The following is a 25,771-nucleotide window of genomic DNA, read 5'->3' on the forward strand; positions in this document are numbered from 1 at the left end:
TGCCAATTTCAGGAAAAATGCATGATGGTTTCCAGTGTCATAAGCAGCCAACAGATCAACAAACACATCCCTTGTGTAGCATGGCGATGACTCACCGGTATGGTGCCTTCTGATGGTTGTCCTGGGAATTAGTTCTCCAGCTCCAGAGCACCCTCTGTTGGCCAATGTCCCACGTGTGTCCCTCTCAGACTCCAATGCCCCTTTACCTTGCATGCTGCCCCATGGCAGTACCCCCACTCTCTGGATCTTCCCACCCAGGGGAACCCCCTACCCTCTATCCCAACCTTGCCTCTGTGGCTACTGCCAGGCACCATCTAGCCCCTGTTCACTGGGGCAGACTTCAGTCTATCAACCACTCATCATTGGCATGGAGGCTTTGGACCTGCTGCTTTTACCTACACTGGACTGCATCTCTGCAACCCCAGTACTCTTCCCGGCCTTTACCAAGGCCTGCAGCCTGGGGTTTTTCCAGCCTGGAGCTCCCCAGCTTCTCTGGCCTTTCCCCAGCCCTACTCCACTCTAGGTAACCTGCTGAGCTCCCAAGCAGCCAGGCCCATCTCTCACCACAGCTAGAGAGAGACTGCCTGAGCTCCTAGCCCACAGCCTTTCATAGGGCCAGCTGTGGCCTGATTGGGGCGTGGCCCCAGCTATGGCTGTTTCCCCAATCAGCCTCGTCTTCTGGCTCTAGGGTGACCAGATGTCCCGATTTTGGGGTCTTTTTCTTATATAGGCTCCTATTGCTCTCCCTCCACTCCCACTCTGATTTTTCACACTTGCTGTCTGGTCACCCTATCTGGATCCCTGGCGCAGCCCTTTCCCAGGGCTGTTTTAACCCCTTCAGGGCTGGAGCTGGTGACCACCTTGCTACACCTTGTAGTTTTTACAGGTTTCAAAACCATCTTCAATGTATTGAATTAGGTTTGCAACTTGGCCACAGCCTGAACATCGTGGGAGGGACCAGCTTGGTCATCTGCCAGATGCCCTTCTCATATAGCTTGTGGGTTGAGCCTCCTGCTATTGGCTGAGAGTTTCACAGAGAGCAGAGCAGCACTGTGATGTGTTCACAACAGCTTACATTGCTGGGTAGATGCTGTCTTGGATTTTGTACAGTATAGAGCACTCTGACACTGCTGAACATATACTCCTGTTTTCAGTAGGCTGTATTGTCCATTACTGTTCACCCACTGACACGCTGGCATTAATTAGACCATGTGTGGGCTTGCATGGAGGTGGCACGATCAGGTCCATGACTCCAGCAGTATAAGTAATTATAATACTAATAGCAGCATGTACAGTTTGGCCTTTAGCTTGCTGCATTACGGTGGGTTGCAGCGTGCAGGCAGCTCCCAGTGGCACAGATACTCTGCGGGCTGGGCTGGCTGAACTATCCATTATCCCAGGCTGGGCCCATCCTACTCTGGCCCTTATTAGCCAAAATAAATGTGTGGCAGGCTCCAGGGGACTGGGCAAGGGAGCATACAGCTGTTCTCTCTTTTCTGGCAGTCTGCACACAGCACCCAGACTTATAATATCGCTGCTGTTGGCTGGCTGGGTGTGGGCAGAGCCAGAGTCTGCTGGGGAATGGGCCAGGAAGTTGCCATTAACCTGCTCTCCTCGCCCCTTAGCATGCTGCAGGCTTCATGCTGTGCTGCAGTCCCCATGGCAGGCCGAAGCTGTCTCTGGTGGTGGCACCAACCTGTGGATCCACATTGCTGTGCTCGGGGCCCAGAGCTGCAAAACCTGCCTTAATCCACCTCGGGACTGCCAGGCAGGATCAGACCGATAATTCATTTCATCCGGACTCTAAAAGTAGCCAATGCCAGCTGCTTGAGAGGCAAGTGTAAAAATCCCCAGATGGAAATATTTCTGAGTAACCTACCCTCAGGGACAATTTCTTCCTAACCCCCATCAGCAAGTGGCTGGCTAATGAAACATGAGGCTTTATTGCCTCTGTACAATTTTATTTTCACTGGTGTCATATTCTTGTTGTTCCTATAAATGTATAATATGGGCTGCATCAGGAAAGAAATTGAACCTCACACTGCGAAAGCATTGTCAGTATTCGGGCATTTTCTCAAGAATGTCTTTCGTAAACCAAGCACCCTGATAAGTAGAGAGATGAAGCTGAGGATATACAATGCTTCAGTTGTCAGTATCCTGACCTATGGGTCTTCAACATGGCCCTCAAAACTGACAAAAAGTTGGACATCATCTAGATGAAGCATCTGCGAATGATCAGAAACATCAAATGGGTTGAAATCAAGTTGAATGAAGAGACCTCTCTTCTAACTAATAGGTCCTTCTCTCTCAAACAGGAACCCAAAGCTTTCTAAGGTAGTATGGTCTTTCACTCTGAATGGCTACCAACTGCCCTGCAAGAATCCTCTTCAGCTTTCCTCCAGTGAAAGGGGGATGGAAATGACCTCCTTGGAAGACCTAACGCTTTGACTGGATGGGATCAACAGACATCTGTCCCTCACAGATGCATCTGTCCCTCACCTTGCAACATGCCAGATATGGCGCAGGACAGAACATCAAACAGGTGCAGAACGCTTTTGGTGGCCTCTATGCTAGCTCTGAGAATTACCCAACTAACTTCTTTTTTAAATCTGACTATGCTCATGGCTTATTCATGGATTCCAAGGCCAGAAGCAACCATTGTGATCATCTAGTCTGAACTGTATAGCACAGGCCGCAGAACATGCCCCCCCAAAATTCCTTGAGCAGATCTTTTAGAAACAGATTCAATCTTGATTTAAAAATTTGTCAGTGATGGAGAATCCACCATAATCCTTGGTAAATTGTTCCAGTGTTTAATTACCCTCATTATCAAACATGCATGCTTTATTTTCAGTCTGAATTTGTCTAGCTTCAACTTCCAGCCATTAAATCACGTTAGACCTTTCTCTGCTAGGTTGACAAGCCCTTCATTAAATGTGTTCCCCATATACTTAACTTGATTATATTCTATATCTCTTAATATTCTCTTTGTTAAGCTAAATAGACTGAGGCCTTCAAGTCTATCACTATGAGGCAGGTTTTTTACTCCTTTAATCATGCTCAAGGCTCTTTGCTGACCTCTCTCCAATTTATCAACATCCTTCTTGAATTGTGGGCACCAGAACTGGGCACAGTGTTCCAGCATGGTTGCACCATGTCAAATAGAGAGATAAGATAACCTTTCTACTCCTACTTGAGATTCATTCCCCTGCTGATGCATCCCAGGCTCACATTAGCCTTGCTAGCCACAGCATCACACTGGAAGCTCATCTTCAGCTGATTATCTACTGTGACCCCCAAATCTTTTTCTTCAGTTGTAACTTGTGGCAGTGAGCTCCACAGGTGTATTGACAAAATTAACTGAAAGTTAATTGTAAAGCTGTTTCCTTTCAATATTGAATGCATTGCCTAGTCATTGGAAGGACCCCATGTCCTATGAGAAAGTAAGTCAAGTCAGAGTGCCTGATTGGATATTTCTTTACCATTTTACATCATAGGAACTGCATCTACTGAAATTTATCACTGGAAGTGTGTGAATTCTCAGAGCCATATAGACAATTGTGGATTGGGACTTTAAAGGGGCATGGGTGGGAAATGACCCATGAAAACTTAGTTGTCTGTTTGCAGGTCAGCTGTGTTCTTGGGAGACCTTTCTTGTTGAAGGCCTCATGGTGGTAGGTCAATTTTTTTTAATTTCTAATTATCTCCAGCTCTTAGGTTACGCTTGCTGTTTTTCAAAAATCTGTGTTTCTGCTAATGTCAGTATTCAGCATGACCTCCAAATACTGGGGGGAGGGAGGGGAAGCTTAGCTTAGCAGAACTTTCCACCATCCCATTGATCTTTCCTGCAGGTTATTTATCTGACCTCCCGTGGAGGCTCAGGTGTTGATTGCTTATCTACCGAAGCCTACTAAGATTTGTCAAGGCTGCCATAATACTACAAGGGATAATGAACCTTGGACGACGCCATTTATAACTTAGTTTATGGATTCTGCATTGTTTGCTTAAAGGAAATCTTATGACTCCAGCTTTCTACAGAGAATTCTGTAAACATGCTCCTCTTAGAGAAATGACAGCATGAGAAACACAGGGTTCTGGTGTTAGCAGTAGAGAAGGAATATGTGTGTAGAGCGGGGGTCCAACAAAGGGACTCCTTGCTCCCCACCTCACACCCACACTTTGAGAACCATTATTGAGCCTGTGGGAAGCTATACATGCTAGAACCAAGAGCCCAGAGTTAAATGTGAGGAGTCAGTTTCAGAAGGTTTGGGTCTTATACACACACAAACGCATAAGTTTGCATGCTCTTCCAAACTACCCTGCTGTCCTGAGTCTGGTAAACCTTGGCAGGAAAAACTCAGGAGAACTGTGCTCCTCAAGAGAATACCTCATGCAACCAGCTCCGAGACCATTTTAAATGTGCCTGGGGGATTTGGATACCTAATTCACATTAATGTTAACAGAGATTCTGCATCCAAATCCCTTAAGTGGTGGGTCTTGAAAATCTCAGCCATGGGATTTCATCATTTCTGATGCATGTGAAGGAAAAAAACCAGTGGGTGGCAGGGAAGAATAATTAGCCCAACATTTAGTTTGATTCTAGATATGTGCAAAGTTTCAGGGGAGAGCAGAGTAGTTCTTACAGTTTCTGAGCCATCTCTAGCTGATGCACTAATAATTAAGGTAAAGCATACGGCTGAAACTCTTATAGGTTTGTCTGTGTACGGAAATGTTGATATTTTCTATGAGTTTTGTCTACTGGAGACAACAGCCTTTGTGTGTTCAGTTCAGAAACTGCAAGTCATAGAACGCGCGCGCACACACACACACACACACACTCCGCCGTGCTCTCTCATGGAGATTTAACTCTTGGTTGTTTGCCCTCTTGATCTACAGGAATTCATTCAGACTGAAAGCATCTCTTTGCTTCTTGTGTATGGAAACATAAAACAACCGATTTTAGTAAGTGCAGACAGATTTGGCAGCAGATTTCCTGGACATGACAGAACACTCCCTGGAGCTAGCCTTTCCCAGCATGCATTGTTTCCTTAGAAGACATGTGCTAGAGTAGTTGGGCACTGTATTGAGGCTGATCCAAGGCCCTTGTAAGAATTATAGACAGGTCTTTCCAGAAGAATGGCAAAGTTTTGATTTTTAAATCGAACAAACAAAACTCTCCAGTCTAAGTCACAGAGTGAACTTTTATAGGCACTGCCCTTCTTGAACATTGCTATTCAGGTAGCAGGTGCTTCCTTGTGTTAAAAGGGATTTCCACCTGAAAGGTTTCTTGATGGTCCAGAGAAAGGGGTGAGTGGGTGTGTATTTTAGGGTATTTTAAAGAAGCTGTGCGTCTGGCAGCCAGTAGCACAACTCCCTTTGATTCAAGGGGAGCAGGAACAGGTGTCTAGCTAATTTGTTGTTCTCTTTTTATATTGAACATTTTATACTGAAAATGATTTAAGGATCTCGGGCACCCACAATGTGCCAGGATTCTGGCTCTGTCTATTGTACATGGGCTTCAGTTTGATTTTTCTTGTGTGTTTCCATTCTCTTCCTTGGAATTGTTTTTGGCTCTGATTATCCTTTGCTTCCTCATTTTGTATCTTACAAATGCTTTCAGTGTGTCTTCTAGCTTAAGTGAACCTCATTCACAATGTGCTTATGGCTTTGTGGGTATGGGGTGTTTTTAATTCTGATCTCTTGGATTTTTTTAACTGATTCTCATCCCTTTTTCAAAAAACAAACAACTTTCAGGTTGGATTTTGATGGAGTTCTGTCTTCTCCCTAGATTCCATCCCCGGGTGTGTGTGGTTTTTGGACAGATAACCTAGTTCTGCACTGTCATCATAATTATTTATATTGCAGTATTGCCTGAAAGCCCATTCGGAGATCAAGGCCCATTGTGGTAGGTGCTGTACACACATGTAACGAAATGGTCCCTGCCCAAAAGGGTTTGCAATCTGAAATGAGAAACAACAGGTGGATGCAGCAATGAGCAGACAGGAGCAGAGAGGAACAGTAGGGCCATTATAATGAGTATAGTAAGCAATGATCAAAGCACATTGTCAAGCATTTGCAAAATGTTTTTATTGACTTATTTAGGATTGGAATTCTAGATTCCTCTGGAGCTATCTCACTGAGATAATGGGGATTAGTAAACTGCTGGATGACACCTGGTAATAATCAGACATTTCAGCCCAGCCCCTAAGGAGCTGACACACTTCTCTGCCTGGCTCCTTGTGCTCTGAGACCTGAAGAGTGTTTGCATACTTCTATTTTCCAGCCCCTGTGTTGGCAGGAGCATCTATACAAGGCAGTCTCACTGGCCCTAAAAGACCGCACAGCACTTAGCAGCGGCGTGGCAACAGTTTCAAAGTGGGCAAAATCATACATTATGTAGAGCATGGTGGAGATTTATCCTGCCACAAACCACTGTGGGGACAGCCAGCCGCTTCTGGGAATCTTCTTTTCTTCTCTCTGCTTCCGCAAACAGCAGGGAACCCTCTAAAAATAACCAGAACGCATCCATGCAATTTATTGATTGAGCAGATTGGACACTCTATCAATGGCATACTGCTTCTAGTGCTGAAGCTCTTGTAATCCACTGGACAGTGTGTCTTACGGGTCGCCTGCTGGGCTTGATTAGCAGAAGATGTGAATTTTGTACACCCTAGTTAAAGAGCCTTGGCTTTTTGAGCTCCTACAACTTAAAAGAGGTGTTTGGCTCTGGAGGTCCCTGGTTTGCTGCTGTCTCAGGTTAAAATATGGCCACCCACAAATTTGTACCATCATGCAGACACTGCCCCCTTCCAAAAAAAAAAAAGTTAGTGAGAAACATAGGACTCTGACCCACTTTGCTTACTTCTTCCCAAAAGACTCCGGCTGATTGCCTGAGATTCACCACAAACAGCTGTCCCTCTTTCCTGGGTCAAAGCAGAACAGGAGGTGTAGTGAACAGATTTGTCCCTGTAAAGGTGTCACTGCTTCCAAGTCACAGGAAGAAGTTTGGATTCTAGGAGTGAGTTGTTTCCTGGTTGGGAGAGAAATGAGTAGTTGCAGGTACAGGATATTTTCCCCTAGACTGCATTGCTTTCACAATAAGTGTTCCTCTGAGCACAGAAATATATCAAACAGCCAAAGCAGCAGCAGTGGAAGTCTCTGGCCTGTGTAATGCAGGAGGTCAAACTAGATAATCACAGTGGTCCCTTCTGGCCTTAGAATCTACACACAAAAGCTTGAAGCTCATACAGCTACAGAAAGTGGCTGTGTTCAAGGCCTTCACCCAGCAGTGTCTCTTGCAGTTTGACTCTATGGGCATAAGCAGTATTGCAAAAAAAATCCTACCAGCACTAAGAGGAGGCTAACAAAGTAAAATGTCTGGCCACAGGAGACTTGTCTATATTGGGGCCCATGCTGGTACAGCTGAACCAGCAGTTGCACTGATGGGAAATGTTTTGTAACATTCCCTGATGTAGATAGGGTTGCCAGGTGTCCAGTTTTCAACCAGAATGCCTGGTTGAAAAGGGATCCTGGCAGCTCTGGTCAGCACTGCTGACTGGGTCATTAAAAGTCCGGTCAGCGGTGCAGCCTGGCTAAGGCTGCACGTGGCTCCCAGAAGCGTCTGGCATTTCCCTCTGCCTCCTAGGCCGAGGTGCGGCCACGGGTGCTCCATGCACTGCTCCCTCCCTGAGTGCCAGCTCCACAGCTTCCATTGGCTGGGAACTGTGGCCAATGAGAGCTGCAGGGGTACCCTGACCTTCCTCCTACACCCCAACCCCTGCTCCAGCCCATAGCTGCCTCCTGCATCCAAACTCCCTCCCAGAGCCTCCACCCTGCATCCCCTCTTGCACTCTGAACACCATTCCCCCAACATGCCAGATAACAAAGCTTTTACTGTATTTGGCCTCTCTGACACAATCCAAATGGGGGCTTCTGTGCTGTGTAGATTTGTCCTCAGAACTCATTTCATAGAGGCTCACTAAACAGCTGTGAGACAGTGGTAACTCCAGCTAGTATAGACATAGGTTGGATTTGAACCCCTGACCCAGCAGAGTTCTATGGCTAACCACCTACCCTCAGAGAATGCTCAGGAAGGTACGTTTAGTTAGGATTTGGTGTGTTTTTGTTTCTGGACCTGCTGGAGTTTAGTCTGCTTTGGTATACAGAAGTTGGACCCTGTGATATTGAACTGATTTAAACAATTGTTAATTTAGCTCCTGCGCAAGGTTGCTAATGCAGCTGGAGAAGTAACATCAATCTGTTTAAATTCAGCAATGTTTCACTACCAGTGAGAGCTGCTTATGGAATCAATATGCCCTGCCTGCTTTTATAGATTCTTCGTATCATTCCTACTTTCTATTAGTTTATTTACAGGGTGTTTTACGAAATGCCAAAAAGACTGGACGGTAGCAAGCTAGACTCTATTATCCACCAGAGAAGTCTCTTATCATCTGATGGGAGCAGTTGTGAGAGAGCAACTCCACCCAGTGCAGTCGGACAATATGCAGGTAGGGAAGACCATGCTGGAGGCTGCTGTGACAATCTATCCCTTCACCATGCACCCACGACCTAAAAAGTACTTTCCAGAGAGAGGCCTGAATGACAAACTGCAGCTCTTGATCCAGCCTCTACCTACGTTCAAGGGTGTCCAAAATCTGAATTCAGATTTCAAGCTTGTGTCTTTAAAAGCAGCAGAGAATCCTGTGGCACCTTATAGATTAACAGACGTTTTGGAGCGTGAGCTTTCGTGGTGAATACCCACTTCGTCAGACACAGGTAGTGGAAATTTCCAGGGGTAGGTATATATATATATGTTAGCATACATATACCTACCCCTGGAAATTTCCACTACCTGCGTCTGATGTAAGTGGGTACTGTGGCAACTTGTCCGTTACTCGTTTCTGGTGTCGCGGCTTTCTCTTCTCTGGGTAGGTTCAGGGCGATATGCTTTCCTCTGAACAGTTCTTAATCACTCCACTAAGTGTCTTGGAGGAGGGGAGGTGGAGAGGAGGACCTGGGCGCACCTCTCTCCCAGGTCCCAACCCAGGGCCCTGGGGTTGTGGAACCACTTGACTAGCGGTTTCTTCCCTGGGTTACTTCCCTCTCATACCCGTCAGTTGTGAGAGGCTTCTCGCCTCTCTTCTATAACAGCCTGGTGCCCCTTACCTAGGGTTTCTTGTTGGCTTCCCAATCCACCGCAGCACTCCTCCAACCTTCTATTTCTTTCTGGACATCTTCTCTTCTGCAATCTGCACCTGCTCCAATCCAATTTCCTTCAACTACCACCCCCTGTCTGACTAAGCAGGGTTTATTCCCATGACTGGGTCAGGTGCTCTAACTGGAGTCAGGTGCTCTAACTGCCACAGCTGTTCTAGTAATCTAAAGCAAACCTTCTCCCTTGGCAGGGAATAAGGCCCCTGCTAACACTCTTATGCTGCCCTCTGGCCAAGCTGTATCACATACCCCCCCCCCGCTCACACCAAGGGGTTGGGCTACTCGGCGAGAGGCAGTGTTGGCGTGAGAGGCCATCAGCGTTGCCGTGTTGGCTTCCACCCTATGCTGGCCCGAAATGAAAGGTTGCAAAGAGAGGAACCACCTCGTCACTCTGGCGTTTCTTTCCTTGTTCCTATGCATCCACTGGAGCGGGGCGTGGATCAGTCACAAGGGTAAAGCCCGCCCCCAGAGATAGTAGCGAGAGAGTCTCCATAGCCCATTTTATCGCCAGCTTCCTTTTCAACAACAGCGTATTTGTGTTCCCTGGGAGGAGCTTCCGGCTGAGGTACAAGATGGGGTGCTCCTCCTCCCCTACCATCGGAAGGACGGCACTGAGTCCCACCTCCGGCGTCCGTCTGCAAGGATGAATCCTTCTCGCAAGTCTGGGCCATGAGTACCGGATGCAGCATAGGGCTTGTCCGCAAATCTGCAAATGCTGCTTCCGCCGCATCTGTCCACTTCACTATCTCGGGGCCCGAGCTTTATCAGATCCGTCAATGGCCCTCTCTTGTTGGCAAAAGAGGGATGAATCTCCGATAGTATCAACTATACCAAAATGCTCTGACCTGCTTCTTGCGGATTGGTCGGCGCCAATCTTGCATTGCCTCCACCTTGTTCCATTGGGGCTTCACCACCCTCTCCACAACATGCCCGAGGTATTTGGCCTCAGCTAGTCCTATCACGCATTTCAGAGATTAGCAGTGAGACCGCCTTCGCAAAGCGTCCAGCACTGCTTCACTTTGTCCAGGTGTGTCTCCCAATCAGGGCTATGTATAACTATGTCGTCTAAATAGGCGGCGGCATAGTTGCATGGGGTCGTAATAACTTATCATCAGTCTTTGGAATGTGGCAGGGCCCATGAGTCGAAAGGGAGGACAGTGTACTGGAAACAGGCCATGGGTAGAAAAAGCAGTCTTTTCCCTGGCATCCTTGGCCAGGGGTATTTGCCAATATCCTTGTCAGATCTAGGGTGGTTAGCTATTTGGCCTTGCCTAACTGATCAAACCAGCTCCGCAATGCGTGGTTCGGGTAAGCATCGAAGTGGGATACTTCATTTAATTTCCGAAGTCGTTAACAAACCAGGGTGCCATCAGCTTGGGGACTAGTACGATCGACTGACCACTGGCTGTGGGATTCTTCAATGGCCCCGAGTTCCAGCATCTTCGCACTTCCATCCTAATTTCTTCCCTTTTAGCTCCGGTATTCGATATGGTCTATCTCACCTACTCGGGCTGTGACAATTGATGTGTGACCTAGTGCTGTCGACCTGGTTGGGTACAAATACGTCCTGGTTCGCGTGTCATTTCAGACTTCCATCCATTTTCTGTTGGGTTAAGTCAGGAGATATCTTTACCTGCTCCTGCGGGCCGTCTGCCTGAGGTAGAGCTCTCCGAGTGACCAGACACGTCTCTTGTCATGCCAGGGTTCAGTAAGTTGATGTGGTATATTTGCTCTGCTTCCAGGCGGTCTGGTTGTTCTAACCTATAATTCACTTCTCCAATGGCTTCCACTATCTCATATGGTCCGTGCCAACTGGCTAGGAGTTTGCTTTCTGTGGTCGGCACTAACACCATCACGCCGTTCCCCCGGCAGAAATTCTCCTTTTCGCCCGACGGTTGTAGTATGTCCGCTGTGCTCTTTGGCTTTTTCTAACTGTCCGTACTCATGGGTTACCTCGAGTTATCGCTCTCGCATCTGTGTCACATGCTCAATATATATCTTCCTGGGTTGGGTTGTTCCTCCAATCCTCCCTGCGATATCCAATCACCGCGTGGTGGCGTCCATAATAGAGTTCAAAGGAGAGACAACCCGGAGCTGGGAACTTCCGTATAGGCGACCATTAGATACGGCAAGAAAGCTGTCCCAGTCCTTTACATCCTGTGGCTACCACCTTGCGATCATACTTTGAGGGTTCGATTGAATCTTTCGACTAGTCGTTGTATTGTGGAATGGTAGAACGGAGGTCCGAATGTTGTATACGATGCAGGGCACATAAGTCTTTCATTAGTTTTGACGTAAACGGGGTTCCCTGGTCTGTCAGGATCTCCTTAAGGGCCCACTCTGGTGAAACCTGTAGTAGTTCCTTAGCTATTGCCTAGACGTGGGTGGTTCTTAAAGGGATGGCCTCTGCGTATCGTGTGGCATAGTTCAAGATGACTAGTACGTTTCGGGTGGCCCCGTGCCGACTTTCTAAGTGGGCCCACTATGTCCATAGCTATCCTCTCGAACGGAGACTCAATAATGGTAAAGGGTACTCGTGGGCCGCAGTGAGGTCGGGGGCTATGCAGGCTGGCATTCAGGGCAGGGGACAATAATGCTGGACTTCTGCTCGTTTCCTGGCCATAAAACCTTCTTAGTATTCTATCAGCGCTTGTCTATCCTAGATGTCCCCCAAATAAATGACTGTGAGCTACTCTAGTACGCCCTTATGTGTTTCCGTGCGGACTAGGAGTATGCTCTACTTCTTCCCTCGTATTTGCTCTATTCTGTACAACAATCACGTCTGAGCAGTAAGATGGCCTTGGCTTTGATTTCCTTCTACAGGCACTCCATTACTTCCACTTACCTCCTCCCTCACGTTTGCTATAATGGATCTTCGGCCTGGTCCTGCCCAAAGGTCTCACGGCAGTGCTGACTGACCTAATTCCAGGGGGCCTATTTCAACTCTTCCCCTGGGGTGCTCCACTTGGCCAGGATCCTCTGAGTCCTCCGTGACCCGAACCTTCTCTTGTCTCCTGGGGGTTCACCTACCCACAAGGAAGTCTTTTGATTAGCTGCCAGAATCCTGGTCCCTAACTTTTAGCGCCTTCGTCTCTCGGCCTAGCCCTGTGGTGGTTTCCAGGGGATGAGAACATTCTGGAGCAATTCCGCAAACGTTGGGGCGAGGCTATCTTTAGTTTGCCTGTCTCAACCTGCGGGGTGCTACCCTCTCCTGCTCTATCGGAGTCAGTAAGTTCTCAACCCAGGGAAGTCTCTCCAATCAAAACAGGATAAGGGAGCTTGGGGAATACTCCTGCACAACTCTGGTGGTATTCCCCTGGATTTCAATCCGTACTGTGGAATTGTAGGGTAAAAATTCACGGGCCATGTACGCATGTTTACCCCTGTGCTTTTGGCCGAGTTAGTTGTCCTGTTCCCACCACTTTCCGATGACCAACGTGACAGCACTCCCCGAATCTCTTAATGCTATGTTTTTACCATCATTTTACTGGTCTCGGTAAATCCATGTGAGGTCAATTGTACCCTACCAGTTGATCAGGCCACATTGCTCCCATAACTCCCCAGATTACACTGCATAGGCACTCCTTTGTTGGGACTGGGCTGCTATATGCCCAATTCCCCACATTCATAACACTGTCCCCTCCATTCCGGTATCACCCCCTGCCGGGCTAGTTAGCCGGCCCCCCACCACTTTCCAACCCCAGGCCCTTCTGGCTCGACCATTCCTCACTGTCATTCCTCCCGTATAGTTTTCTAGAGTCTCGGCAGTCGGGGCTTGGGTTGGGGTTGTCTTCCTGGTTGCCGTGTCTCCCCGCTTGGCTGGAACAGTTCGCGGCTGCCAGTTGTCTTTCACAGGGAGACCAACTCATCATAGGTAGAGGGGTCATTCTGACCCACCAAGTCCTGAGTCCTGTGTGTAACCTCGCATATACCGGTCCAATATAGTACCTCGAGCTATGGGCTCAGGGCGCAGCCATTCCGGGTCAGGTGGATCAAAGTCAAACAACTGGCTTCGGGGTGTCTTGTCCTCCATATATCGCCATTCTGGAACCATCGGGCTGTAGTGCCGTTGTCACTCCGACCTGGCCAGATCTCTGCGTTAGCTGAATGTTGCTGCAGCTTCTGCAGACATATCGTAATAGACCTCTGGGCTTCCCCAATCAAGGAATGGGCAAGGATACCCAGCCATTGTTCCTCGGGCCAGGCCTCCGCACGGGCTGTTCTCGTCAAAAGCCAGGAGGTATCTTCCACATCATCCTCCCTGGTATTTTTTGTAGTAATGGCTACCTGTTCCGTGGGTCCGGGTCCTTCCCCGTCGGTGATTCTGTTCCATAAGGGTCTTAATCTGCTTATTGGTCTCTCACGGGCTCGGTCCTGAGCAGGCCTGACTCGCACCAGCTCTGATTATCCCCTCTTGCTGCAATCTAGTCGCCTCTTGTTGGGCGGTTGCCTGGGACCCTGCTAGCCTACTGCTGGGCCGCGGTGGCCATGTATATAGGCCTTGACCACGTGGTCCATACTTAAGGGTGGTGAGGGTTAGTGTCTCCCCTGGACTATGTCCCCAGCACGCAGATCCCACTCCTGACATCCACGTTTGGCAATTGCCGGTTACTGTTCTCTGGGTCTCGCGCTTTCTGCTCTCATGGGTTAGGTTCAGGGCGATTGCTTTCCTCTGACCAGTTCTTAATCACACTTCACTAGTGTGCCTTGGAGGTAGGGAGTGGAGAGGGAGGGCCTGGCCGCCCTCTACTCTCAGGTCCCCAACCCAGGGGCCCTGTTGGGTTGTGGTGAACACTTGACTAGCGGTTTCTTCCCTGGGTTTACTTTCCTCTCATACCAGTCAGTTGGAAGGGTTTCTCGCTCTCTTCGCTATAACGCCTTGGTCCCCTACCTAGGGTTCTGTTGGCTTCCCATCAACCGCAGCACTCCTCCAACCTTCTATTTTCTCTGGACAAACTCTTCCTTCTGCAATCTGCACGTCGCTTCCAATATCCACCTTTGCTCCTCACTACCCCCCTGTCTCATGAAAGCAGGGGTTTATAATCCCATGACTGAAGTCAGGATCCTAACTGTGAGTCAGGTGCTCTTAACTGGCCACCAGCTGGTTCTAGTTAATCTAAAGCAAAACCCTTCCTCCCTTGGCAGGGATAAGGCCCTGCTAGACACCTTCATGCTGGCCTCTGGCCTATGCTGTATCACAGGTATCCCCACGAAAGCTCACGCTCCAAAACGTCTGTTAGTCTATAAGGTGCCACAGGATTCTCTGCTGCTTTTACAGATCCAGACTAACACGGCTACCCCTCTGATACTTGACAAGCTTGTGTCTTGTACCTTTTATGGGCTGGGGGATGAACTGAAGACTTGTCACCCTTGATCCACTGCCGGTCTCCTGCTGACATCAGTTGGAAGCTGGGACAAAGATCAAGGGTAAAATATGGTCTGTCATTAATACGTGGCCTTCTAGTTATTCAATACCTTATAGTCCTGTTCAACATCACTCTCTTGCCATGTTTTCTCACCACCCTGTATTTCTTTTCCTTCTCCACCCTCCCTTTCTCTGTCTTTCCTTCTCCTCCTTGTCTTTGTTTCTCTCCACCATTCTTCCCTCTGCAGTGGAGCTGGTTGAAAAATGGGCTTTTTGCCACAGAAAATGTTAAAGACCATGCGAGGAAACTCATTTTAATCAAAAAGTTTCACTGAAACGTTGGAATTTTCAGTGAAAAAATGAAAACAAAAACATCTTGATTTGGAGATGTGGTTCAGGTGCCTCAAGGCCCCATTGTCCCCTATAGGATAGGCTCCCTGGTCAGACTGCATCTCCCATGATGCACTAGTCTCTCTGGCTATGGTGCATTATGGGAGATTTAACCTGACTGTTAAGCCCAACCCATAGTTGAGAACGGGGAGGAGGAAACCACTCTACAACTCCCATGATGTGCCACAGCAAACTATATCCACATTTTGTCTGAAATATTCCGGTTTTCAGGCATTTGGGTTGTCGATGAAAAATCTAAATTTTCTGCAGAAAGACACTTTTTATGAAAAACATTGTTTAGACACACCCAATTTTCCCTCAAAAATCAATGCTGATGGAAAATGTTTGACCCGCCCTGCTCTAGTTGTCCAAGTCTTCCCTCTCCCCCATTCCATTCTCTAAAATTATCAGCAGTTAAACAGCTAATGCTGAAAGGCCAGTGTCATATGGACTTTGCCTGGAATAGATCTGATTTGGCCATATTGATTTCCAAACTGCCTGAAAAAGGACAGACTGGGCAAAAGAGACCCTCATTGATTCCCCACCAAAATGTCTCTGTAGACAACCTTCTCACCTTCAGAGCACGTTCAGGTGTAGGGTTGCGGACACTCTTCCAGTTTAGTGCCCCCTTTACCCATTCTGGTTCCACGGTGATCTGTCATTTTCTATGGCCTCATCCTCCAGCCAGATCACTGCTCTTTGTTTATCCTGGAAGGGGAATGCACTAAGTCCCAAAATAGGAAACTCTAATGATCTTTATTGAAATCAGTGGGAGTTAAGCATTGTTTAAATGCTTTGCTGAGTCGGGAGAGGGGCTGGAAAGCAATTCTGAAACACCCATTGGCTAATACTTCCTTTCCCTTGCTCTTTTGCTTCCCTTTGTAATTTCCTTATCCTTTCCCCATCATTGCCAGCAGCTTTGGAAGTCCATGTGCCTTATGGCAGGCAAGAATTGGATGTAATGTGAGAGTCATAGATATTATGTTAGAATGAACAAAAAATAAAATAGAACGTCAAGCCAAAATCTGAGATTACCTGGACCAGAACACACCTGAGCTTTGGGAAAATGTGGAATCTCAGTCCAAAGATCTTGGTAGCAGTATATTCATTATCTTAATTTCATCAAAATAATTTCCTCCTGGGCTAAACCTGGCATACTGTAAATAATGTGCAAATCCTAGAACAGAATGGGTTCTCCGTCTAGGAGAGCCAAAATACTGGGCCAAATTCAGTAGATCTGTCTGGGAAATTATTTCATTTACATGTGAAAAATTTCAAGTTTTTGATGATAAACCAAAAGCTCAGACAAATTTGGGTTTAAAATAAAAAATCTTTGGGTTTTCAACAAAACCACAAATCTTCATCAAAAACCATTTTTTGCCTTTTTTCGATGGAAAAACCTTTTGTGTAAGATATTTTTGGCTAGCTTAAAATCCAATCCTGGTGTAAGCAGGTAAAACTCAACTGAAGCCAAGGGAGTTGTTGTAACCCATCTGTATTTGTCTTGTTTTATCTAACTAGCTTCCTTGATGCACGTCAAAAACAAGAGGCCAAAGAAAGAATGGGCCATGGAAACTGAACTCTCTTCTCACCCTTAATAGTGGTCCCTCTAGCTCAGCAATGAGGCTCTTTGACAGGGCAGCACTGGGAAGATTGGCCTTTCCACTAGATGTGGATAAATAGAGGATCTCAGTCTTCAGGACCATCAGCTTGATATCATGTTCCACATTGGTGTGAGACTTCCTCATCAATCCCCTCCAGTCCAGGAGGAGGAAGCTTCACAGGGAGGCTTTCTGTGACTGAGGGGTCTTGCCTCATTTATTGGCTATATTGATTATTTTAAATCCCTAATTAGCAAACTGATTAGACCTCTGAGGTTTGATAGGTTCTAGCACCAGTAAAATTAGAATTACTGACTGATTGGGAACCCCAACATGCATGATGGCATCACTCATCCTTAAAGAAATGCTGAGTTTTCAATATTTTAACACAAAGGTTTAGCAAAAACACAAAGGTTCCAATTCAAACAAGAATATAGCAGTAGTGCAATATTCATTTGACATCCTTTGTCATATCATACTCACCTAGAGATAGAAGACAGGTGGTGGCTTACAGGGGTTCTCTCCTGTCTCTGTCATGCCATGTGAGTCTAGTGGTCAAGGTCTTGTTTCCCTAGATTGTGATTGGGCCTATTACCGGGTCTGAAGACTGCCATAATTTTTCATAAGCGTGTTCTGCATCCTTTGCCCATAACTAACGTCCTCATCCTAATAATGTTGGGCTGTTCTTGTCCTACAGCTTGGTATAGTAATTATCCCAGACTTATTAGCATATACGTTGGTTACTATTGCAATCTTGCAATTGTACACCTGCTGATGTTCCTATCCCAAAATACCCCAAAACTAGTATCAACTGACTTCTTGCAGTTACATATCAGCTTTTTATGCAAGATCTCAACAAAACTGCATATTGCAAAATGAGCAAAATATCTTACGCCATCTTGTGACTTATGTAAATTTCCCAGCAGTGACTATATGCTATGGCTTATAGTCTTTACTGCTTACGCTAATAACTTAAAGGTTCAGGCCTATAGGTTCCTTGCATTCTTGCTAGATGTGACATCTTAGCTGAAGTTAACTTAAAAACCTGCAAGCTCCAGGGACCTATTTTCATTTCCTAGTTGTCTGCTTTGAGGCAGAGTTCCTCTGGGCAGAGTCAGACTCCTTTGTGAAGCAATGTGTGTTGCCTGAGGTTCTCTGCTCAGTATCCCCATTTGGTTCCCCGGTTTTAACCCTCACTCCTGCTCCTGTTTTCTTCCTGTTCCATGTGGTCAGTTGATTCCTATCCTGTGGCCCCCCACTTGCCTGCGGGGGGGTGGGCCTTTAGTTTCTGGTGAGCTCTGCCCACCTTTCCAGTGTTTCAGATGGGCTACTCCCATGTACCCCAAAGTCTTCATCAGCTGCCTCCTCACAGCTGTTCTGCCACAGGAGCCATGAGTGAGCCATCCAGCAGTAGATGGTCCAAGTCCCTCCCGTAGCTTGGCCAGCTCTCTTAGCACTCCGATTTCAAACACTGTGTGCCAGCAGTTGGCTTTGTGACTCAAATCCATCCTTCCTTTCTCTTTCAAATGCAAATTTTTCAGAGCCACATCAAATTTACCATAAAGAATTGAACAATTTTTTTTTAAAAAAAGGCATACTCATCTGTTGTAATTATATTAAGTACGGGGGGGGGGGGGGGAATTCTTTGAAAATCCAGGGAAATTAAATTGAGAAAATGACATGAATGCATTAAGACAAAAAGGCAGGCGTTGCAAAAGTGAAAGTCCCAGCAGAAACTCTTACCAGGCTGGGTAATATTATTTCACTTCCTCTTCTTCTGGTATAGTATTCCTCTTACTCTCTGCAGACAAACAGCAATAGTGTGTTTCATTAAATTTACAACACAGATGAGGCAGTGTTGCCTAGTGGATAGACTACTGGAACTCAGAAGACTTTGCTCTGCCACTGGCCTTCTGGGTGACGTTGGGCAAGTCACTTTGTCTCAGTTTCCCCATTTGTAAAATGGGGATAATGATAGTCTGCTGTAAAGTACTTTGAGATGTATGAATGAAAAAGTGCTATATAAGAGCTAGGTATTATGTGCAGTGTAACCAAGGTAATTTTGCTGTTGAAACTAACTTCTGCATTTCCCAACTTTTTGTGATTTTAACCTTAATGATGCAGCAACATAGGGTTGGTGGGTTTTTTAGAATTTGTTATTGTCTGTTCCTTAGTTGAGGAGTCTCATAAACTCTGGAGTGGGTTATTAGTTCACTGGACTGTAGCCTTATAAACTCTAGAGTGATTGTAACATGTAATTCACTGGAATGGAGTATCAAACTCTGGAGTGGGTATTTCCTGAGTGACCTGAGTGTCACCATTCTCAATTGACATTAATCCCCCTCATTAAGAGGAGCTGAATAAAGCTCCCTCCAGAGTCCGTGGATGCCACTACAAGAGTTGGCCAAACAACTCCACTCTGATAAGGGGGCTGCGTCCCCCACCACTTTGTTAGGAGTGGACCCGACTCTCCATTCCCTACCAGGTTTTAGTGAGATGCCTGTTTGCCCCCTCAGAGGGGTGGCTCTAGGCATTTTGCCGCCCCAAGCAGGCGTGCCTGTGGGAGGTCCTCCGAAGCCGCGGGACCAGTGGACCCTCCGCAGGCAAGCTGCCAAGGGCAGCCTGCCTGCCGACCTCGCGGCGTCGGCACAGGCAGGGTTGTAGTACACCCCTTCCTCGCCAAAGACCCAATGTGTCTACCAGAGGGCACAGAGAACTGGGGAAATGCAATAGGCACTAAACAAGTCAAACTGAGTGAACGAAGCCTGTCCACCATAGATTTGCTGTTAACCTTGTGTCTTTTGCTAATTCACCTATGGGATAAAACAAAAGAATTCATACTGGTGGTAAACCCTTTAAAGATGTGGGACATACCAGACTTGTGGAAGAAGCTGTTGTACATGCTAGGGATGGTGACGACACAGCCCCACTAGCATGTTACTTTTCAGCCCATACCTGTAAAAAGAAGCAAAAGCATAACAGGCCCATGCTGCTGTGTAGAAGAGGAAACTGAGGCACACCACCTCATGGCATTGGTGGCTAAATGCGAAGACACCTCCACTTTAACAGATATTGCTGCCTGCATTCTGTTAGCAATACTATACCCCAACCTGTTTTCCGGCATCCGGGGACCAGGAACCCCAAAACAGGCTAGAACCCCTAGGAATGACATTGCATGGTTTCAAGGTCCTGGAAAGGAGCGTGATCAAAGACAAACAGGAATTTTACAGGTGCTGCCTCCACTATGGACAGTATCCAAGTCTCTGGTAGTAACTTCAGGTGAAAGGTGTGACAGTGTACCCTATAAGGCTTTAGGGGGTAGGACTGCTTATAAATGTATGTATGATATAACTGGAATAGAGTTTTGCTACATATGCCATGTAACATATCTATGTAAAGGTTGTGTTCATCCTAGTTACATGCAGGTGCCATTTGTGTGTTCAAAGTTATGAACATTGGCTGTATAATTGCTTGATTCCTAAGAAGCCTTACTTGGAACATTTGGTCACTTCTTGGGAAAGGAATGTGCTCAGTCAAGAAGCATTTAACAGAAAAAAGAGCTTGGAAGACTCCAATCCACATAAGAAGTCTACCTGAGGACATTCAAGGTAGCATGTGGGTATTGACTGCTGCTGGCAAGTCCTGAGTCATGCATGGGCATGTGACTTGCCCATGTGATTCCAAATCTCCATTTTGTGACTGGATTCTACACAGGGTGAGGAGGGGGTCTCGACCACAAGAAAGAGTCTATTTAAACCCCTGGGAGACCCCTCTATTTTGTCTTCAGCTGGCTAAAGAAGGTTCCTGAGTAACCAGATCACACATCCCTTCAAAGCTTGTAATGCCTTTCCCCCACACCCATTTATCTACCAAATCTCTCATTTCATTGGCATAAGCCACATTACTTAATCTAGATCCCCTCTTAAGACTTCTGAATTTAACCCTGTAGGTTTCAGGTGTAACCTGAAACTGTTTCAAAACCAGTTCCTTAAATTTACCATAGTTTGAAGCATCATCAATAAGCATCTTCTTGAATATGTCCACAGCTCTGCCAGTCAATTTTGCTATCAATGTGGTCATCTTCTGATCTTCAGGGATGGCATGGAGGGTGCACAGTCTCTCAAAGATGATGAAATACTCGGCGATTTCGCTGGACTCATTATATTGTGGATATAGTAGCTCCCATTTATGGATTTTTAGGGAAGTGGAGCCAGCAGGTGGAGGGTTTTGTGTCCTCAGCTCCATAATAGCCAGTTCACGTTTCTGGGCTTCCCTCTGGGCCTCCGTAGCCCTCTTGTGGGCAGCTTCTTCCCTTGCATTTTCTGCCTCCAAAACACTAATATCTAATTGTCTTAGTTCTAGTCATCTCTTATGTTTGTTTTCTTTCTCTTTTGCTTCCAGTTTGGTCAGCTTTAGTGTATTAGCGATGTCACTAGTAGTCATTTTCCTGCTTTCTTGTGCTGGGTCACACCCCTCTGGAGTTCACTGAAACTGAGATGCATTCAGCTCAGGGGATGCTTAGTTAACAGACTTTCACAGTGCCCAGTGTTCAGCTTTTCTGGATGATTTGCAACTAGTGCAGTTTTAGCTTCTTCTGACCTTCAATCTTATTTATTTTGCCTCCTCTTCTGTCCCTACTTCCCTTTCCCGAAATAAGCAAACAGAAAATAACAAACCAGCAACCACTTTGTCTGTTCTCCAGCCACCACACCTAAAACTCACCTAAAATCACTACTAGTGCCTCAAAGCAATCAGCTGTGCACAGACCCTGCTCGACTATGCCACTGTGACAGGTTGGATCACAGAAACCCCCCTGGAAGCTGCCAACAGATGTGCCAAGACTACTTCTATCCCTGTTTTCCCTGCCAGCTCAGGACTTCAGCACCCTGTCTTGCCGAGCCAGACACTCTTGTCTACTTCAACAAAGACTCAGAGTCTGAATTAGCTGCCCCAAAGCTGCAGGTTTACCTGAAAACAGCTCACAGAAGTGTGCTTGTCTTTAGCACCCAGATGCCCAACTCCTAGTGGGGTCTAAACCCAAATAAATCCGAAATCGCCGAGTATTTCATCATCTTTGAGAGACTGTGCACCCTCCATGCCATCCCTGAAGATCAGAAGATGACCACATTGATAGCAAAATTGACTGGCAGAGCTGTGGACATATTCAAGAAGATGCTTATTGATGATGCTTCAAACTATGGTAAATTTAAGGAACTGGTTTTGAAACAGTTTCAGGTTACACCTGAAACCTACAGGGTTAAATTCAGAAGTCTTAAGAGGGGATCTAGATTAAGTAATGTGGCTTATGCCAATGAAATGAGAGATTTGGTAGATAAATGGGTGTGGGGGAAAGGCATTACAAGCTTTGAAGGGATGTGTGATCTGGTTACTCAGGAACCTTCTTTAGCCAGCTGAAGACAAAATAGAGGGGTCTCCCAGGGGTTTAAATAGACTCTTTCTTGTGGTCGAGACCCCCTCCTCACCCTGTGTAGAATCCAGTCACAAAATGGAGATTTGGAATCACATGGGCAAGTCACATGCCCATGCATGACTCAGGACTTGCCAGCAGCAGTCAATACCCACATGCTACCTTGAATGTCCTCAGGTAGACTTCTTATGTGGATTGGAGTCTTCCAAGCTCTTTTATCTGTTAAATGCTTCTTGACTGAGCACATTCCTTTCCCAAGAAGTGACCAAATGTTCCAAGTAAGGCTTCTTAGGAATCAAGCAATTATACAGCCAATGTTCATAACTTTGAACACACAAATGGCACCTGCATGTAACTAGGATGAACACAACCTTTACATAGATATGTTACATGGCATATGTAGCAAAACTCTATTCCAGTTATATCATACATACATTTATAAGCAGCCCTACCCCCTAAAGCCTTATGGGGTACACGGTCACAGCCCCCTCAGAAGGGCAGCTCTAGGCATTTTGCCGCCCCAAGCAGGCATGCCTGCAGGAGGTCCGCTGAAGCCGCGGGACCAGCGGACCCTCCGCAGGCAAGCAGCCGAGGGCAGCCTGCCTACCGTCCTTGCGGCGCCAGCAGAGCGTCCCCCGCAGCTTGCCGCCCCAAGCATGCGCTTGGTGTGCTGGGGCCTGGAGCCGCCCCTGCCCCCTTTATAGCAACAGGCTGATCCATCCATTCAGAGCAGCAGGTAATTTTAATGAAGTGGGCTGTATCAAAGTGAGTCCCAACTCATTGCATCATGAGGCTTGATGAATTCAAGCTTATTTACCAGCCGACAATATTTTCCATCTAAAGAATTGCTGCTTCGGTAATTTATGTCTGGTAATTTCAACATTATACACTTGAAGAAAAGAGTAAAAGCTTAATTCATTTACATTTAATACCAGCTGGCTCCTTGGTTTATTACAGTAATTTCTCCAAAGAAAGCAACTGTACAAAAGACATTATTCCAAGAGGCAACACTAGAGAAAAAATTATGCAATAACATAAATGAAAAAATTAATTTACTGTCTTCCCAGCTACCCAAGGAAGAATGCAAAGGTCACATGGCAAGTTTTATTCTTTTAATCGAAATTCTGGGTTCTCTCATCCCCATCAAATACCAGAATTGTGTTACTTGAATAACACAAACTTGGAAGCAGATGGAGAATCTAATTGGGATTGATTTTGATTACCAGCATTGTATATTATACATGCTCCATTGTCTCTCGGGTTTGTCTATTGTTAAAATGATTTGAAAGCCGATAACTGTGTGCATGAATATAAATGATGACTGCAGGGTGAACATTGTGCTGCTCAGCGTTCTTGTTTGGAATCTGGATGTTGTAGTGGAAAAAATTGTCACTGGGCCACACACAGCTTCCTGCAAAGGCAGGTGGGCTCATTGGGGACAGGACATCCATGTGGCCCATCTGCCCTTCACTCCCTTTCTTGTCTGCCAGCTCCTCTGGCCACCCATTCCCCTCTTCACTTCATATAGATTCCTAAGAACCTGAACTGGGAACTTTTTAGCCATCTCCCTCTGGTGTCCCATAACAGGACTTCAAAGGGAAGTGCTGCTTCCTCTCCCGGACCATAATAAGGGGAGAGACTTTCCTCTCCAGGGTAATGGGAGGCCAAGCTGTGCACCACTGGGAGATGGTGGATGGCTGTGACATCACTCTAAGGGCCTTTCTGGCAAATCCAAATATAGCATTGCACCATCAGTGCCCCCAGCTGCAGACAGCCATAAACTCTGGGGGCATTTGGACATGGAAGCAAATGGAGTGGCTCAGCTCTTTCTCGAGATACAGCCTGGGATTTTTGAAACTAGAGAAAGGAGTTTGAACAAGGATTCAAATTCCTCCATAGTCCAAGGGAGTTTGGATCAGCTGATCTACTTCAAATGCCTCCCTCTGCAGCGTGGGAGCCAGTGAGAGCTATTGGGTGTGCAGCACCTCTGAAAATCAGGCCACTTATTGGGTACCTAAATATGAATATTGGTGCGTAACCTTAGCCACCTGCGAATGAGAAGTTTGGCTTTCAGACCGCAATCAGAATGAGAGAAATTAAGGAGAACAGATGTTTTCAGACTAGACTAATAATAGATGGCATCAGCAGACAGGGAGATACAGGAAGGCTGTTCCCAATGGCAGAGGTAGTGCTGATGTCAGAAATAGAGGTCCTTGGAGTGGCAAGTGTCTCCTTCTCTGATTGTAGAGCACTGAACATGCTGGGTCTCAGTAAGAAATATCAGCTGAGGGAGAGGAGAAGACTCTTGCATCAACAGTGGTCAGACTGTGGGAAAGGACAGAGGAGGCAAGTGTTAGACAGGCAGACTTAGAGAAAGAGGGACAAACCAGAAAGAAAAGGGTGGGGTGGAAAAGAGAGGGGTCTAAATCTGCAAAACCATGTTCTGTGTTCTCATCCCTTCCCTGCTTTCCTTAAGGCCTTTCCCTCTTCACTGGTATTTCTGTGTCCATTACAGGGTTTCATTCCACTGCAAGGCAATCAGGTGAGCGAGCTGACCCCTCAGCCTGAGGAACCAGGGAAACACCTCTTTGAAATTGCCCCAGGTAGGCCAGCATTTCCTTTTCCTTCATACCTGACATGGTCCTGCTCACAACCGCCATTTTTAACACAGTAACTGGCCAGCCAGGCACACTTCTGTTCTGAGAGGTCTGATGCTATGTGCACAGTATCCAACCATCTGGCTCTGTTGTAGAGCAGGTCAGACCTAGTCTTATCTGTCACATAATCACTTACCATAGAACTGATTTGATAGCTCTAGGTATATTTAGGGACACCTTCTGCTCTGTCACAGATTTACCAGGCTGTTGGAAGGAAGATCTTGGCTTTTGAAAGTTTGCACTGATCCCATGAAAATAAATAATTTACAAAGTTTTTATCTGATTCTAGTACACAGTATTTTTTAACTTGTAGGTGAATTTTGGAAGAAGGACCCATAAGTAGTTCATAGTCATTTAGACTGGGATGTTCAAAGGGACCATTTGAAAATCATAGCCTTAAGGCTCTGGGTTAAGGGTTATTGTCAGTCATTCTGTTATCCAGGTCGAGTCCTTGTAAAGTCCTCTCACAGGTGTCTCCAGGGGCAGTATGTAACTGACATTTGTCCCCTGTGCCCTGTATGCTACCTGCAGCTGGAAATCCTGTGCATTTTTGTATCTTCTGGAAGAGAGAATCTTCCCTTTTACAGATTTATTTTGTCTCACATCTGTTATATGGCCTCTATCCCAAAAGGCTTTCCAGAGCTCAGCAATGCAGTTACAGAGATGGATGTAAGGAAGAGGGGAGAGCAATTTAGAGACACAGGCAAGAGAGAACAAGGATGCCTTCTGCTGAAATTTGAAGTTCAGTTGAGAACTTTCAGGAATGCTGTTGCAGATGGCAGGAGCTACAGAGGAGCAAACTCTTGCACCAATAGCAGTGAAACTGAGGTCACTGCAAGAGGAGAGAGAAGGGAGATAGATGAGCCCTTAAGGTTGGCTGGAGCTAGTACGTGGAAGGATTTATGAATGAGCTCCTGAAAGGAATGATGTCTGAGGTTGTTGGTGCACTCTCTAGCAGTGGTTCACGTGTGCTGGTGGGTTGCTTGCTTTGCCATTCACATTGTCCATCTCCCCAGCATGGATTAGCTGTCTCCTTCCTTGGTGTTCTGTTTCCCAGCGGTGCTGCTGGTGCTATCATATCTCAACAAACTCCAGCCTAATACAATTACATCTAAAT

At 46.5% G+C, this 25,771-nt stretch overlaps 1 protein-coding gene across 1 annotated transcript in view; it reads left to right on the forward strand.

The window, feature by feature from the left end:
* Nucleotides 1-25,771, forward strand: part of ARHGAP22 (Rho GTPase activating protein 22) — a 271,268-nt gene that overhangs the window by 40,241 nt on the left and 205,256 nt on the right. Inside the window, exon 3 of the mRNA XM_032797385.2 lies at nt 24,513-24,600. Within this exon, the coding sequence (XP_032653276.1) occupies nt 24,513-24,600 (88 nt within the window). The remainder of the gene's footprint in view (nt 1-24,512; nt 24,601-25,771) is intronic.

Source organism: Chelonoidis abingdonii, chromosome 16, assembly GCF_003597395.2.
Source record: "Chelonoidis abingdonii isolate Lonesome George chromosome 16, CheloAbing_2.0, whole genome shotgun sequence".
In the NCBI taxonomy this organism is placed as follows: domain Eukaryota; kingdom Metazoa; phylum Chordata; order Testudines; family Testudinidae; genus Chelonoidis; species Chelonoidis abingdonii.